General features: G+C 50.4%; 1 protein-coding gene across 1 annotated transcript in view; it reads right to left on the bottom strand.

The window, feature by feature from the left end:
- Positions 1–461: 461 nt before the first annotated feature.
- LOC133349755 (inactive dipeptidyl peptidase 10-like) overlaps positions 462–18,994 on the bottom strand; it is a 541,620-nt gene continuing 523,087 nt past the window's right edge. Inside the window, exons 18-26 of the mRNA XM_061563474.1 lie at positions 16,577–16,675; positions 15,691–15,760; positions 12,531–12,728; positions 10,985–11,039; positions 9,308–9,407; positions 8,822–8,880; positions 7,757–7,829; positions 5,629–5,702; positions 462–4,669 (exon numbers count right to left, since the gene is read on the bottom strand). Of these exons, the coding sequence (XP_061419458.1) occupies positions 4,517–4,669; positions 5,629–5,702; positions 7,757–7,829; positions 8,822–8,880; positions 9,308–9,407; positions 10,985–11,039; positions 12,531–12,728; positions 15,691–15,760; positions 16,577–16,675 (881 nt within the window). The 3' untranslated portion in view covers positions 462–4,516. The remainder of the gene's footprint in view (positions 4,670–5,628; positions 5,703–7,756; positions 7,830–8,821; positions 8,881–9,307; positions 9,408–10,984; positions 11,040–12,530; positions 12,729–15,690; positions 15,761–16,576; positions 16,676–18,994) is intronic.

Here is an 18,994-nt window from a genome sequence, read left to right as displayed (position 1 = left end):
CGGCACGTTCCTAAACGCTCGTATGGCACGTGACAATTTCACCCGTTTGGCTATGGCGAGTCACAGAGGGTGCCTTGACCCAAAAAAAACATCATCAGTGAACAATGCGTGCTGCAATTACTTGCGCGATTAAAGTGTAGCTAGCACTTGGGCACCGGCATGGGGCCATAGAACCACGTGTGTGTGATGATCGTCACACCCACATCATCTCGTGCTGTTTCACGAGATGTGGTGAGAGCACCGACACAGCGACGATCTTGGTGCCAGTTGCTCTTTTGTCACCCGAATAATCGCAAAGTGTGGACCAGATTCCTATACATTTCCACCGCAGCGTATTCTACATAACGGCCTTCGGAACTGGTCTTACCCAACACCCCCATTAGTTTGTACATTTACAAAGTGCACCCAAAAACGAGGCAGTCCCCCCCCATAGAGAACACCCTCCCCCATCCCTCCCCTCATGCACGTGTACAAATCGCACTCTGCAAAACAAATCGCGGTGACATCCAATCACGTGCGATTGGCTGGCGGGGTCATTGTGCCCACTCACTTGCGATTGGCTGCTAGGTATGCACAGCCTATGACGTGCGCTGTTGAGCGGACTGCCGGCCAATCACGCGTACGTTGGGGGTGTGGATATCCGGCACCCGCCGACCAATCACGCGAGAAGTAGCAGCTCTGCTCGACGGCCAATCGCATGCGAGTTGGCGAAGTCGCTTTTCAGACCAACGAAAATGAAGGTTTGAATTTATTCAGGGTCTAATAATAATAGCAGCAACAGCAGCGCAAAAGAGACCTCTCACCTGGCAGACCAAGCAGTGCTGCCCTTCGTGTTCTCAGTGACTTAACAAAATAAACAAAGCAAATTACTTCAGAGCCACCAACTATTAAAAGCCCGTGGCCGACGCAGGAGATGCTAGATACATTAAGGAATGAGCTGATTTCAAGTCAACAGTAAAATATATGAATCACGAGTAAATGTTCCTGTCGAAAACCAATCAATGATGATTCAATTGTCGTGGAGAGACGCTGCAGCCGAGGGGGTGAGACAGAAGAGGGCCCTTCCCTTAACATTCGATGTTAACAGTTTAGAGGTTGATTTGAAAGTTAAAGACAACTTTAGTTTGTGATAATTACTCGTCTAACGTGAATTAAATAATACAAAATTAACCAAATACAACACTTACCTGGTTAATACCTGGCGTTACCCTCCACCCGCTCATTCCCCCCCCCATCAATGCAAAGGTTAGCGAACCCAGGAGTGGTTCTGGGTAGGTTCCAACGTGGTCGCAAACCTCCAGAGAGCCTTCGGCCAATCAGGTGCAAAAGGAGCCGTGGCCGCGTGTTTGGGTGCACTCTGAGAAAGTTCACAACGCGAAGTTGACGCCCGCTTGTTGAACACACACCCCCCACGACCCCACCCCCCTTTCCCTGCTGCCAAGTAGCTGGAGCCTATTGCTTACATTACACACACGGCCACGAGAGAGAGAGCAACGAGAAAGTGAGTAATGAAAAGGCCTCCAACGGAATCGTCGATTCGCCAATTTAATAAACCCCACGAAGATCAAAGCGGCGAATTTCCGGGAATTCTCCGCATTAGCAAGATGCAACCGACGACTTGTTTTGGGGGTCAGTATATGAATGAGCCACGAAGCGTGGAATATACGAATGAGCCATGCAGCTTGGAGCACATGAATGAGCCGCAGAGGATGGACAAATGAATGATTATGAACGCACTGCTTTATGATGGGGAGGTCGGTAAGATGAGTCCAAGCAGCTCGTGGTGTCGTCTGCTTGTCCTCTTGGGGGTCGCTGTATTGCTACGGAGAACTGAATTCGGGATGGTGACTCTGAAAAGCGAGATTATGAGGACGCATCGCGAACGTTTGCTTTACAATACAGGGGAAATAAATTGGATCTAATAATCTGGAGAATACGGTAAGAGGACCCCCCTTCTAAGCTCAAATTGATTGGCATTGCCACTTTGCGTTGGGTCGCCCATCGTCATACTCGATTCACATTGTGAATTAGAGTTGATGTTTAACGCTTCCAAAGGCTGATTTTATTAACTTATGTATTTGCTGTCACCTTAATTGGGTGTTTTAAATTGAAATATGCACCGTCGGTTGGAGATCTTTAATTACTGAACTCATTACTTTCACTTGTCATACACCAACACCGCCATCATCATCACGGACGATCATTGCGCCCGCGTGAGAACGATTACCGTCAGTTTGCCATGAATGTTGATCAACATTATTTCAGTCACCAACATCATCATCATCATCATCGTCGTCGTCGTTTGACAAAAGACGCAGAGCCGAATAAAAATCCACCAGGCATGGACTGATAACCGTCGGCAAAAAAAATAAAACAATTTGCGCGACCCAAGCGCCGAAAACCTCTTCTCGTTTTGTGCAGAACGACCACGGGCACGGGGAGGGCTTGCGAGCCGCGAACGACGAACGCCGCCGTTCGTGTCGAGACGCAGCCGATACGCTTGGGTCGCCGCATGGCTGGCTCTGACCTGGGTTTGACCCCGACAGTCCAGGAATTGACAGTTGCCATTTGGTGGCAGCAGGGATTTATTTGTACCGAGGATCTGCTACTGGCATTGTCTTGAACTTTATTTACGGTAAACTGCCACGTTTTGTTACCACTCCTCGGGGCAGGAATTAATTCGTACCGAGATCTGCTACCGGCGTTGCCGTGCACGAACTTTATTACAGAAGACTACGGCACAGATCGGATCATTGACCCAGTGCCGACTGTGAAATTTGTCCGGGTTCTCTTCTCTCCAGAGGACAAGGTGGCAACCCTGAGGCATGCCCGTTGCCCGTGGGCATGTCTTACTCGGCTCCGCATCGACGACCGTCGCGCCTGTCCAAAAGATCAATCGAGTAGTGCTACAAAACGCCCCCTCGAAACCACGAACAGCCACGCCCGCGCATGTGTGTAAATATATATATATACATCGAGAATACGTAGGTGGCGCGTGTGAACAGTTATACCCTATGCCAGGGGTCGGCAACCAAAATAACAAGAAGAGCCATTTCTTTCCAATTCGGTTCAAAATTCAGTATTTCAAGAGCCGCAATGCATCTGAGTACATACTGTACATACGTACATATCGTCAAGAAGCAGCCCGTAAAGAGCCGCATGCGGCTCCGGAGCCGTAGGTTGCCGACCCCTGCCCTATGCCGTGGCATCGTAACGGCGCGTGTGAGTGACGATGCCGTGACACGTGGCCAACAGCCCTCTGCCTCTCGGGCTGTGGTTGTCTAGCCCGAGCCGTCTGTGCTCTGTCCATCCCCCCCCTCCTCCCCCCGTCTGGTGTGCCCGCGAGGCTCTGGGGACTCTGACACTCTCACTCTGTCCCTCCCACAACCTTCTCTCCCCTTCTACCCCTGCGGCCGTAAGGGTGGCGGGTCAGAAAGGGGAGCCGTTAAAATTACACGTGACGAAGTGTGTGTGTGTGTGGGGGGGGGTTAAGATTATATAGTCATTTTCAGTCTTTGCCGATCTACCGACGGAGAGAGGCATCTCTAAAGCCTGATGGTCACGGGTGTTATTATTTTTTAAAAGCGAGCGCACTTCAATGCGTTGGTTGAGTGCGGATGGGTGAAGTGAGGGGGTGAGGGGTTGGAGCCCAGGACTGGTTCTGACATCACTCATCGCTGACTCTGGCGAGGCGGCCCTTGCGGTAGCGCATTCGACGCTTTATTGCAGAGGCTCGCGGTTCGAAACCAGCGGCCGCCCTGGTTATTGCTGCGGTGTGCACTAACCGTGATGATACGTCGCTGTCTGATTAACAGTGGGTGTTCAAGATCCCGGGATGTAGTTCGCAAATAAATGTAAAGAGAGACAATGAGTCATTCGGAAAACTCTACCGCCCACTGACAAAGCAACACCAGCAGCAGCAGCAGCCGCTCCACTCCACTCCACCCCACGTGGGACTCTCTGCACGTGGATAAGGATCAAGGGACAGGGGCTCGGGGTTGACATTTGGAGAAGGGTGCAATTGAGGCAATCACAGGAACGCATCAGTGGATGATGACTCTGTGCCGCTCCACATCGACACTCGCTAACGCTCCCAGCCTCTCCGCAACACTCCCCGTCAACACTCGTGAGTGCTCTGAGTCGCTCCAAAAGTCAGTCCCCTATTCACGACTGCAAACTGTGAATCCTTCTACATTCCATGCGTCCTCTTCATAACTACACACACTACCCCGTCACACCTCACCCCGTCACGACTCACCCCATCACGACTCACCCCGTCAAACCGTAGCCCATCACTCTTCGTCATTCCTCCGTGCCACTCGACACCACCACTTCTCCACAACCCGATCCCTCCTCTCCCTCATCACAACCGTCCAGTCATCACTTGTTTGTCTCCATCGCCATCACTCATCCTAATGCCCCACTTCCTCGCCGCCCCCTCCCCCCTCGCCTCCCACCATCGGCTCTCTGTGTCACTTCCTCCCCTTCCTCCTCTTCCTCCTCCTCCTCTTCCCCGTTACTCCTCCTCCTCGTCATCGTCGCCCTTGTCGTGGTAGGTGATGAGCACGACGGCCGGCTCAAAGCAGTCGTCCAGGAACTTGAGCAGGCTGCGGTAGAAGTGGCGGCGCGAGTGATTGTCCAGCAGCGTGTGGCCCTCGTCCGGGAAGATCTGGGGAGCGCGTGCCAAGCGAACGAAGCCGAGTTGTCACAAGTGACCGAGGAGCGAGCTGGTGACGTGGTGCAGACTCCACATTCCTATGATGGGGGTTGAGTCTATCCATAGGACAAACCGGTGCCGCACCTCCGATTAGCACGGTGCGGTGCGAACGAAGTTCAACATGCTCACGTGGACTTCCCCACAAGGTGGTACCTATTTTATCGTCCGCGGAGGAATGATGGACTGAGTCAACCACCCAACCAGGATTTGAACTCTCAACCATCTGACTGCGAGCCTCTCGCTCGCTCTCTTGCTGGGCCACATTGGGGTTCAACATGTTTGTACGTTGAACTTCTTTCGCGCCGTACGTAGCCAACCGTGCTAATCGGAGGTGCGGGGGCAGGACAACAAACTGAACACAAGAGGCGGTTCTAAACAACATCAGCCACCCGTGTGTGTGCGCACAACGAATGCGACGTTGCGGCACGCGCAACGCGATACGACAGTACGACACAATTCGGGTCGGGCACAGTGACTTAACGTGACCGCACGTCAGGACGCTGGGCATAGCAACAAGAAGTGTTGCGCATATTCATTTAACGACAAGGCAGCCATAGACGATTGGTACTGCAGGTGATGCTGAAGGTGGAATAGCTGATGATGAAGATGATGATGATGCCAAAGGCAATGACAGTGAGCAGAGTTTGACAGTGGTGCACAGGCACCCTCGATAACAACAATGGACACACCCGGTGATAACACCGCGGCCTTAAAATAAAATAAAAACCGGTGACGTTTCAGGCAACAGCCCTTCTTTCACAGCACACAAGGAAGGACCTTTGCTCTTCAAGGGCAGCGGTTGTTGATGAGTGTGTTGAGTTTTTCATGACGGCAAATGTAGCGAGCGAAGCACCGACGGTGATGATGATGATGATCATGACGCTGACGACGACGATGCGAGAGGGCTGTACCTGGAGTGTGTAGTTGGCCCCAGCGTTGATGAGGTGAGTAATGAGCTCTGCCGTGTGCTGAAAATGCACCTTGTCTACACAGACAGCACACACAGAGACACGGCACAGAGACAGCACACACACACGGCACACACACACACACGGCACACACACACGGCACACACACACACGACACACACACACACGGCACACACAAACAACACACACACACAGACACACACAGACAGCACACACACAGACAGCACACACACACGGCACACACACACAACACACACACACGGCCCACACACACAACACACAGACACACACACACACGGCACACACAAACAACACACAGACACACACACACACGGCACACACACACAACACACAGACACCACACACACACGGCACACACAAACAACACACAGACACACACACACGGCACACACAAACAACACACAGACACACACACAGAGACAGCACACACACACGGCACGCACACACACACGGCACACACACACACACGGCACACACACACACGGCACACACAAACACGGCACACACAAACAACACACAGACACACACACACAGACAGCACACACACGGCACACACAAACAACACACAGACACACACACACAGACAGCACACACACACGGCACACACAAACAACACACAGACACACACGGCACACACAAACAACACACAGACACACACACAGACAGCACACACACACGGCACACACAAACAACACACAGACACACACACACAGACAGCACACACACACGGCACACACAAACAACACACAGACACACACGGCACACACAAACAACACACAGACACACACACACGGCACACACAAACAACACACAGACACACACACGGCACACACAAACAACACACAGACACACACACACACGGCACACACACACAACACACGGCACACACACACACGGCACACACAAACAACACACAGACAGCACACACACAGACAGCACACACAAACAACACACAGCACACACACACGGCACACACAAACAACACACAGACAGCACACACACACGGCACACACAAACAACACACAGACACACACACACATATACACACTCGTGTAAAAATACACACGAGACAAAGATCCCCTGTGTAGCCTTGACACGCTGCTGGGGCAAGTGCTGTTAGCGAGTAGCACCTACGAAGGCTGGCACGGCACACGAGGGGGTGGTGCGGCCACCACTACCCCCTCGAGTACTCATTTGAGGCTGAGTCGACATAGGGGAGGATGAACGTTGAGATTTGTAAGTGCACGGGGTGAACTATGAATTGGTCTGTAATAAGACAGGCACTGATAAAGAAGATATTTTGGTAATTTTTTGTTAAATCATACAAACAAAGAAAAACATGGTCACATTGTTTTAGGAGGCCCTTTTAGTTTGCTTAGGCCCTAGGCACAGTGCCTATTGGATAATACGGCCCTGGTGGGTGGGTGAGTGAGTGGGTGAGTTACTAGTCAACCAGTCAGTCAGCCAACTCAGCTCAGTCAGCTAACCCATGGCACCTGCTGGGTCTGTCCCGAGACCTCCTGTCAGCGAGCCTTCGACACTTCACGTGGCCTTAAAGTGCACCTGGCCTGGCACAGGCGCTGTGGGGACGTCACCATCACTAAGTGGCAAATGGCGGGTATTGGTATTGCAGTGAGTATGGGGCCGTCCATAAATGACGTCACGCGATTTTGGACGATTTTTTAACCCTCCCCCCTCGTCACACGACGTCACAAAAAGTCAGACCCCTCCCTCAAATATGACGTCACAAAGCTCTGCCCCCCCCCCCAAATAAAACCTGCTTCAAATCGCTTTAAACTATTGTCATTGTAGTGCGTATTTAATGTGGCGCTGCACTCTGATGTTGTAGGAGAAAACATAAAAAAGTCTATTTAATTAAGTAGAACGTGTTGTCTATATTTATTTAAGGTTGCGCATTTTCACGTGACATCAAATTTCTCAACCCCCCCCCTCCTCCTCGTCACACATCGTCACAAATGTCTGACCCCCCACCCCTCCCAGGTGCGTGACGTCATTTATGGACGGCCCCTATGCCATAGGCACATCGTTTAGGGTCTGCCTAAAGGATAATACATGAAGCAGCGAGTACCGTCGGCCGTGCCGTGCACCAGCAGGAGGCGCCCGTCCACCATGCGGGCCACGTGGGGCAGGAGATTGGCGTCCTGGGAAGGCGGGGGGGGGTCAAGGGGTCAGCAAACACACGCATGGTCAATTTTCGTAAATTCCACTGCTGGATGAGCACCATGCGAGTCGTTCATGGAGGCAGGCGGTATATACGGCGGCATAGAGGGTGCAGTACAACGACAGATTTCCGCGGCGCATAACCTAAACACGGCTGCCAAAATAAACCTAGGCTTGCAAGCCCTTTAACAAAGTGCCTTGCATATTGGTTACTCATCCAAGCTCTTATCCGTGCCAACAAGTGGAACCCACCTGGGCATAAATACTCACTTATAAGAGTTAATACAATAAATCAAGAAAAACACATCCATCGAAAACACTGCGGCCTGAACAGAAAATAACAAAATATGGTAACGTGTTGGGCAATGGCCCTTCTCCATTGCACATTGTTCTTGTTCCATCGGAACCTCATTTGCCAGTAAAAAAATATGATAATTGTTTTTTTACCCTTCTATCTGGCAACAAAACTGACACCTTTTTTACAAGGAGTCATGTTTGCATAGACCACAATACCTGCAGTCATAATGAGGTTCCAATGGTGTAAATGCTTACCCCGAGCTCTCATACTCTGATGGTGCATTGTCTCTGAGTTGTGCGCCTTTTGGCGTCATCTGGTCCAACCCATGTGAGACTAGGCTCTAAGGAAAGCTGTCTCGTGTGTGGACCAATCAACTTCAAGGACAGTGCACATTATCAGAGTTATGTTTTTTGTTTGCATTATGACTGCAGGTATTGTGATCTATGCAAACATGACTCCTTGTAAAAAAGGTGTCAGTTTTGTTGCCAGATAAAAGTGTAAATAAACAATTATCATTGTTCTTGTTGTTAATTGTGCACCACCGCCAAAGCAGGAGCAGCATCGTCGAGTGATTTGTTCCCGAATTATGGCGATTACGTGTTCACTAATTAGGGCGACTGTTTGTTCATCAGTCGCGTGGCTTCAGTCGTGTGGCGGGCGGTGATGGACTCCCACCTTGTAGGCCTTGCCGTCGCGAGAGGGGATCCCCAGGTATCGCTCGGAAAAGGCGGAGGCTGAGGACAGACAGAACGAGGGCGCACGGAGGGAGAAGGCGGCACAGGGAACACACAAAACACACCACCCACAAGACACACGACCGCAATTATTCCAACGCTGAGGCAGTCCCCCACCTCCCATAGCCTGACCTTGTCAGGGAGAGGGTGGTGCACGACACAATCAGCGTCACGCACACAGTTTCAACAAATGTTAAACGCTCGAGCAAACGATGCACGATCAGTTGTTGCCCGTCGCGCCTTTCTGCTCCAGCTCTTGAAATTCGGGGGGACGTTTTCCCCCCCGCCGGCCCCCCTTCGTTTAGCCGTGGGAGCCGCGCAACCCGACCAAGCCCACGTCACGAATCCTGCAGCAGAAAAACCCAACGGCGAGTGGCGCGCGGGGAGAGAGAGTGAGAGAGAGAGAGATCGTACGCGCGAGCCTCACCGTAGAGGGTGAAGTCGGTGATCGGCGCCACCACGACTCCACATCGGGCGAGGCCTTCGCCAGCGCTCAACAGCATCGCGCTCATGTAGCCCCCGAAGCCCTGCGCGGACAATCAAGCATGCGGTGGTAAAAAAATGAAGTTAAAATTTATAAAAATAAAATAATAAAAATCACGACGTTTCGGAGGCAACACAAGTCTCCGTCATCAGGTGGGACCGTCACAGCCAGATTTGCTGTATCAAGTGTATCAAGTGATACAGCAAATCAAGTGATACAGCAAATCAAGTGATACCGCAAATCTGGCTGTGACGGTCCCACCTGATGACGGAGACTTGTGTTGCCTCCGAAACGTCGTGATTTTTATTATGTTATTTTTTATTAATTTTAATATCATTTTTTTTACCTACGTGACTTTACCGAAAAAACTAAGAGTATGAATCCTTGCAGTCACGGAAGCTTCAAATCTAGAAAGCACGCGGTGCTCACTCGCTCACACGCTGGCCACGGTGGACGATCACACGCACGCACGCGGAGTTCACTCGTGCATGATTTAAATTTATGTTGCGCACAGATTGAACTTGAAAGGATTGTATAACATTGACAAACGTGGCGATGTTTAAAAGGGGCTGAGCTACGTCTGTTCTGCTGTCCTGGACAGCATGGCTGGAGCCAAGGCGTGCCGCTGGATAGCTGTATTTCCAACCGCTTATCAGTACCTTTCTTATTACAGACCAATTCAGAGCTTATTGGTCACCCCGTGCCCTTTAAATCTCAACGTTCATCCTACAAAGTCCCATCACAAGGGAGAAACACAAACAGACAATTTATTTAGCCCGTATTGAAACGGCTGTACGCCGTATGGACCCGAAAACTCAATTTCCCCGTACAAGAATAGGGGGGTAAACCGTATGGGTTGACAGCTATGGTTGTTAGGATGTTTTTTTTGCCATCCCGAGTGCGATTACCGTTGACGATACGCGTTAAGTCACGTGCTTAATTAGGAAGTAGACTTGAGGGTGTTGAGAGGCGCGGGGGAATGAATTAAAGAGATAAGTCTTGAGAATTTGACAGAAGTGACGGCACCGACGCCAGTTGAATCACTTTCAGGGAGTGACTCCCCGAAGGGACCAACAGGCTCATCGCCAGCCAAAACGAAATAAAGAACGTCTGGAGTCAGCTCAACGTACCTCTGTGAGTGTTATTTATTGAAGTAATTATTCTGTAAAAATGCCGTGTATATTTGCATTCTTTATATGAGTCCAAATGCCCCCACCTCCCCTCCCAAACACATTTTGAATAAAGGCTCTTGTATCCGATGATGCAATTTCCTGGTGTTGCATCTGCACACTTGCTGCTGACCAAATCCCTTTCTGATTGGCCATGGTTGTGTATAAACTGAGGCTGGTGAAATGGAAAGTGTCGTGCAGTCTCCCCAGGTAGTGGTCATCTTACCGTTATGATGATGGCTGTAATGATGATGATGATACATGAAGAATATGACTCTGAGCTTGGCTCCGCGCCTTTGAGTTGCGGCCACTACGTCTGCAAATTTGCGCGCGTTACAAATTGAACTATTATTATTATTATAATGATTATGATGAAGCGCTCTCCCAAGTGAACGACATCCTTGCCATCACAGTTAATCAGGCCTCCAGCATCGTGTGAAGCAATGCTTACCTTTCCATACACACCTACGCGGCTTGAATCTATGTAGGGTAAGGTGGAAAGGAACCTGGACACAAATATACAAAATACATCAGTGCCGGATTAAGCTAGTGCGGGACCTGTAGCATATGTTATAAAGGGGCCCTAAATAAAAAAAACACAACAATATAACAAACACACATTTTTAACTTGCATAGCAAAGTAATTTTCATTTGCTATACATCCAGATAATACGACAAATCGCTAACCTTAAACACCCAGTCGTTCATAAAAGTTGAAGGCAGTATAGTACTACAGTAATAGAGCAAGCGCAGAATCAATGAACAGGAATTGATGACTTGAAACCATTTACCAGGGGGCCCTTGAAGGTGTGGGGCCCGTAGAATATGCTACTTTTGCTACTGGGATAATCCGGCACTGAAATAAATTACAACTATTTACTGGGTTTACATGTTTCCCATGGGCCACAGTAGAAATTGGCACCACCTAAGGTGGCACGCACATCTGTAGTGGTACCCATGTGATTTATACGACCAATGAGAGTGAATTTCACGAAAACCTCACACATATGAAATCGGCGTCACACAATTCACCGTTACTGGCCACACAAAAACAACGGGAACTGCTATATTGATGTCATCTCGGACAGAACCGACAAGAGAGGGCATCTGGTTCCCGGGCTCATGAACTAACTTGAGAATAAGGAGATACAACTCATCTTTCAAAAATATCCAAGAGTGTCCTATGTGATTATTCGAATAAGTGGAGCAGCTTCAGCGTTTTTCCAAAAACAAATTTGCTTCTCGATAATGGCCACGAACGGAGTACATTAAACTGAATTATTTCACTCTATTTACCAGGTAAAGCCCACTACACTATTAGCTTTGTTATTCAGAGGCGAAAAGGCCACGCGTGATTGCTCATCGAAGTGGCTTATATAATACGTGGGCATTTATAGCTGCAGCCAAATAATCTGGACGCGCATTTCTAAATGTGGAGGGAAAAACTGGAGGACCAGGGAGAAAAGTCAACGTGACCACCACGGAGGGAGAGAGAGAGAGAGAGAACACAATAACTCCACATATACCGGCATCATCAGGGTCCGGGATCGAACCGACACACTCCTGCGTACCAGGCGAGGGAGATAGCATCTCCTTGTCACCGCAGCGCCACAGAGGTAAGTGCGCTGCCGTAATTTTGCCGAAAAAAAATTGGTCCAGTTCACATCGCGACTCAGAACCCATTCCCATCGTGCTAAATGCATTTTATTTGACGAAATCTGACGGGCCCATGGATTTTCATCCTTCTCACGAGCTGGCAAGGCGCACATTACATGTGTCGCGGCATACCGCCTCGTTTCACATCGCGTGTGTCACGTTGCATTTCTGTCACCGCGCGTCGGGACGTACCGAGTCGCGCAGCGTCCCATCACCGTCACATTGCGACATCGCTACGTCACACCACCACCACGCCGTGCCCCAAGCGCATCGCGTTGTGACGCACTGCCACGTGGCGCATCACGTGGCGCCGCGAGCGTCACGCCGCTTTCACCGCGTACCGGATCACGGAGAGGTGGTCTCGCAGCGACACGCTGCCCAGCCGGCGGTATGCCGCGTGCAGGAACTCGCTGCCGCGCCCGCCGCTGCCGCGCACGTCGCACCGCGCCAGCACGGGCGGGTGCTCGCCCATGTGCAGCGCCCAGTCCCAGCGCGACGCGGCGCGCTCGCTCACCGCCTGCTCGCCGGGGGCGCCCTCCCTGCATTCGCGCGACGCGCACACACGCACGCGCGCACACACACATGCACACACACACATACACGCACACACACGCACACACGCGCGCACACACACGCACGCGTGCACACACACACGCACGCGCGCGCACACACGCACACACATACACGCGCACACACGCACACACGCGCGCACAGACACACATACACGCACACACGCACACACGCGCGCACACACATACATACACGCACACACACACACGCGCGCGCACACACACGCACGCGCGCACACACACATACACGCGCACGCGCACACACACACACGCACGCACACACACGCATACACACACACGCGCACACACACACATACACGCACACACACGCGCACACGCGCGCACACACACATACACGCGCACACACGCACATACACGCGCACACACATACGCACACACGCATACACACGCACGCGCAAACACACGTATACACACACACACACGCATACACGCATATACACGCACGCGCAAACACACGCATACACACACACAAAGACAAAGATCCCCCGTATAGCATTAACAGACTGTAGGGGCAAGTGCTGTTAGCGAGCACCTATGAAGGCTGGAACGGTACACGAGGGGGTGGGTGGCCAGCACCACGCCCGACCGCCTTTGTCTCCCCAGTGGCGATGTTTACACACCGCACCAGGTACTCATTTCAGGCACACACACACGCACACACGCACGCGCAGCGGTTACAGGCGGAACCACGCTTGCAAGCGACGGTTCGAGAAACGCATTAGCAGAGAGACAGAGAGAGGGCAGGTGTACGTGTGTGTGCTGAACTTATTTTTGTTCCACACGTAGCCAGCCGTGCTAATCGGAGGTGCGGGGGGTGGGGAAGAGCAATACACTGAACACAGAGGGTATGTGTGTGGGGCATCGGGCTGAACGATTAATCGATTTCAAATCGAAATCGCAATTTGAAACAATGCGATTAGCAAATCGCATAGGCTGCGATTTCAAAAGTCCTATTACTTTCTTTTTGAAATTGTTATATTTTTTATTGTTGTAACTTTAATTATTTAACTGAACAATTGTTATATGTTTGATTGTTCTATTTCAACTAAAACATTTTAATATTTAATATTAATACATGTATTTATATGTTGGAAGCAATTCATATCTTTTACGTTATCATCCTTGCATTAGAATATATAGAGCAGTTCATATTTTGATGGTATCATGTGGTAATGCTCCATCACATGTTTTAAATATATTACACAGTGAATATTGAACTGAAGCTTGACTTTAACAAAAATGTAATCGCAAATCAAATCGCAATATCTGTCAGAAAAATCGCAATGAGATATTTCCCCAAAATCGTTCAGCCCTAGTGGGGCAGTCCCCAGCAGCACTGCCGTTCGACGTTCCCCACAAAGATAAAGGCAAAGATTCCCCATGTAGCCTTCAACAGGCTGCTGGTGCAGGCGCCGTTCGCGAGCAGCACCTGTGAAGACCGGCACGGCACGCGAGGCGGTGGGTGGCCGGCCGCTTTTGTCTCCCCAGTGCTGATGTTTATACACACTGCACCGGGTACACATTTGAGGCCGAGTCGACCTAGGGGAGACCCAGAACCGGTTCAGAAAACCGTCACTGGCGTTGGCCGTGAACGTGAATCGAACTCAGGTCGCCGGGTCTGGTGGCGCAGCGCGCTAACCGCTGCGCCACCGCTCCCCACACACGCGTGTACACGCATGCACATACGCACACACGCACGCCCCGCTTAACGCCGCAGAAAGATGGTACAGGGAAGCCTTCACCGCTTTGGCTTCACTCCGCTACCACGGTTTAATACCCGCACGGTTACAGCCCTCTGTCAATCAGCTGTTGGACGAGGGCCTCCTCACGCCGTGCCAGTCATGCCGCGTGTTCTGGCCATACTTCACTACGCCTGCCACCGCGGACTGCCGAAGGATGTTGGGGGGTGGGGGAGGGGTCCCCAGGACTGGCTGAAATATAGTTTTTGCGCCACTGATGTTCGCCGCCGGAGGGAATCAGAACGCAGGTGTATTGCGTTAACCACTGCGCCACTGGTTCTACCCCGATGCCCGAATGAATGAGATTAATATCACGTGTTAGACATGGTGATTATGATGATGCAATGGTGTACATCATCATCATCAGTTACCATGAGTGCCGGTGGTCTCTAATGGTTAAATATTAGACCCAATGCTTCACGGCTCATTCACATTACAGTATTATTATTCATTAATTGCGCTTGTTTTGCACAGGAAAGCCTCACTGAGTCTCAAGGCTCTTTTTCAGTAGGGTCCTGCCATGTTTTTTGTATAGTAGGAGGGCGGGCGGACGATGCTACCAAATGCAATCCAAATCGAGTTATTTTCGGGAAGTGTTCCATCATTGGGATGTTGTTTTGTCGATGCCAGATACATTGGGATGGTTTTCTTTTTGGCAGCTGCATCAAGCAATGCATGACGGTGCAATCTTATCTCGTAGGAATTTATAAAGCGGCTTAACTGGTGGGGACGAGGTGAATGAAATGGATGAGAGGAAGCAATGGGGGCGAATCTACGATGCGCGAATTCGGTGAAAGCGAAATTGATGGCAGTAAATGATGGTGAATGGATTGAATGGATGGGGTTAATGAATGATCGCCATACAATGAGATTATAAAGAGGGAAATGTAACGGTGGTGGTTATGAGGGGGAGATTAAGGGGGGGGGGGGGGTCGTGGGGTGACCGCTTAATGTGGAGGGGAAAGTTTGTTTCACTGAAGGCGGTGGGCGAGAAGAGAACAAGAGTCAAAGCGTGGATTGAGCACAAGGGGGAGGAGGAACAGAGAGAGAGAGAGAGAGCAAAGATTGAGAACGTAGAGGGCGAGGTGGCCACGCAGAAAGATACGAGAGTGGCACGACATGGTGGTGCTGAGTGACAGTGACTCATCGCCAGCGGCTCGTGGTTCACTCACAGGATCATAAGCAGGGGGTAGAACCCATCCTCCGTGAAGCCAGAGGGTAGGTCTAGCTGCACCTGCACTCCTGGGGGGGGGGGGGGGTAGAGAAACACGCAGCGCTGTCCTTTAACATCGACAGCATCGGCGTGCTCCTCATCACCGTCACTCACTGGCTTCCTCCCACCGTGCGTAGTAAACACCCATCACGCCGATATAGAAGCACAGAGCTTGGGCAATTGCTGGCGCCGGTTCAGGGCTGCCTGCTCACTTGCCCGGGAGTTTTGCGCGTCTCCGTGCGAAGACTGAATTCGTAAAACATTGTTTGGCGCTTTTCAAATGCAATTTGCACAAATGACGCGAAATTCAAATGAAACGTTATTACCATTGTGCTAATTTTTTTTTTATCAAGCTGCTATTATTTTTTGTATCGTGCCAATTTTAATCCGAAAGGTCAACACAACGGATGAGCCCCTTGTGTGGACGGCCACAAGCGGCGTGGCGGCGTTGAAAACCGCACACCTGGGATACAACCGAGATGGAAACAAATTGTCGATGAAAATCTACATAAACTATTCTTTTATTTTACCAGGTGAGGCTCACTGAGCTATATAGCTCTTATTCAGAAGCTACCTGGCCACAAACGATAGCTCGACAGAGTGGCGCATCACGTGGACATGTATAGCAGCCAAATACGTGTCATGTTGATTCTAAATGTGCATGGAAAACCCGGAGGGCCCTGGAGAAATAAAAACACGTGACCACGGGGAGAACACGAACAAAACTCCAAATATACAGCAGGCGTCAGGGTCGCGATCGAACCCACGACCTCCTTGCACACCAGGAGAGGCAATCAACATCTCCTCGCCACCGTGACGCCGTGATGATCGTCGGCGTGACTCACCGAACTCGTCCAGAGCGAAGTTGAGGTAGCGCCTCGTGGGCAGCCTCTTGGCGGCCAGGGTGGCTCGCAGAACCTCGTTGCTTTCCAGATCGATAAAGTCTGCAAGGCATCCCCCGCGCACCCCACCACCACCATCACCGCCAAGTTACGCAGTTAACATAAACGCCGTTGCGCACGCGCGCGCTCGCTCACTCTCTCTCTCATCGCGGCGGATTGCGGGAAGGTGAATTAAGGGGGCAGAAAAACCTCTGCAGTGTTTTTTTTATTTTCCCCGGCTCGTCGGAAGTGTTGTGTGCGCGTGGCGTGTTACACAGATGCTCCTGCGTTGTTGGTTGATGGACCGAAGTGTCATATTTGTTGTTGTTGTTGGTGACCGAATGACCACTTTTGTCCATTAATTATCTTCTTTTTTTATTACCCACAGTTCGCTGTTTCGCGTTGAATTAGAACCCGCGGTGTTCGACGGAGGCTCTCGCTTGTAGACGGCGCAGGCAACACAGCACGAAAAGAAACCCCACTGCTTTATGGATGATATTGGTGGCGAAAGCTAACGTGTTAAACAGCACCATTTGTTCACTGGGTCCGCACGCTGCCGATGAGACGCGGAGCAGTCTAAGCAGCCAGGAATTAGCTGCTGTAAACAAATAAATACCACCAGAAGACATTGGTCTAGGAGACACATTGATTGATTGATTGATAAACGAATTAATTATCGATATTACATGGCCTCGCCCGACGTTCAATCAGAAGGGCACCATCTGGATTCTCACCGGGTCAAACAATGAGTTGGGCGCGGAAGAAAAAAAGCAAACTTATTTGGCGATGAAACCGATCAAATAAATGAGAAAGGTTTTTTGCTGAATTTCCAACTTTCAAATTTCTCAAAATAAATGCTGTGGAGTAGGTGGAAGTGGGGAGCGATTTGGGCTGCAAACGTCGTGGCTTGGCAGGGTCTCCTGGGCGGGACGCCACTTCTCTGAGCCACACGGGGGCAGCTCAGAACCGCGCACGCAGAACCCGCGTTCCGCAGACGCGAATCACTCCGCTGTCTCACACCAATCTATAATAAGACGGGTTGTTCTTGGGGAGAGAGGTTAGATCCGTGAATATAAATGTGTCGTTAAACCCGGCACCACTCGACGCAGCCAATTAGTAAAGTTTGTCACGTAAACAAAAAACATGCCGTGTATTTGTAAATGTTTTCATTTTAAATATTGTGGGTTTTACTCTCCAACGCACCGGTGTGCTGTACAAGTAACGAATTGGCATGTTTTGTTTAACAGACAAACCTTACTAATTAGCTGTGTCGGGTGGTGGCGGGTTTAACGACACATTTATATATACTCAATCTAACCTGAAACATCTCTATTATGCATTATGTTGTTATTTATATATATAAAAGGGAAATGTGTGAATATGTGTGTCTATTCGAAATGTTTAGCATACTTCCTGACATGTAATAAACTTGAAATTTGGCACCTGGGTAGCTTCCAGACTGTACACAATGCAAAAAGTATAAAAATAGACTTTTGTATTTGGGGGGGGGGGGGGGGGTGCAATAATGGATATATTTTGCACGGCAAGTGAGCGGTGACGTCACATCTGTGATGTTACCCCCATGCGGCAACGTCACGCAGTGTGCCTGCTGACGTCTCGCAACTCCGTGTATTAATCCAAGACAAGAATCCAAGTCTCGGGCGAAGCCGGGTAGTAAAGCTGGCACTTTTATAAAGGAAGACTGAAGCTGGTCAGCTCTGTCATGTGTCTTCAGGTGTAACGGCGTAGGCCTTCCGCGACCAATATTATTCACGATAACGTTTTTATTTCGAGTTAGATTGACATTTACGCGATTTAACCAAACAAAACAAGACCTTATGCTTCTCGGCTGTACCGTGCCTTGTTCGGCATGACGTCAATCTTTCGGAGCGGAGCGTTCCAGAAGAAGCTCCCAGCACGTGGACCGAAACGTCGGACATCGTACCGAACGACACGCGGCACAAACACACGAACGCACGTCGGAGAGACGTACAGAGCAACCGCGTGAAACCTGCGCCGGTAGTAGAGTAATCAAGTTCACGAGATGTACACGCCTGGTCTCAAGTCCTCTATCCAGAATGAAGAATCCAATCGGAAATCTCACATCTCCACCACCCCTCCCTCCCCCACCCTGAATTGATTACAGTTGCGCTGTTGGGGTCGTGCCCTGAGACGAATAAAATCCATGCAAGGGACTTGAGCCCAGGCAAATGCCTCCGTTGAACTTTACAAGTCAAGGACACCGCCCTCCCTGAAAAACGATGCTCCCTTTAAAAGGGGTTCCAGACAATGCATCATCCGGTCACTGGATTAAAAATCGGCAGAGCGACGTCCCGTTGTAGATAACTAAAGATCCCGTTCATAGACGACTGAAAATTGAGG

Source organism: Lethenteron reissneri, chromosome 31 (assembly GCF_015708825.2).
Source record: "Lethenteron reissneri isolate LAM-NWPU_2019-01 chromosome 31, ASM1570882v1, whole genome shotgun sequence".
In the NCBI taxonomy this organism is placed as follows: domain Eukaryota; kingdom Metazoa; phylum Chordata; class Hyperoartia; order Petromyzontiformes; family Petromyzontidae; genus Lethenteron; species Lethenteron reissneri.
Note: the sequence above shows the minus strand (reverse complement) of the source record. Positions and strands in the feature narration are given on the sequence as shown.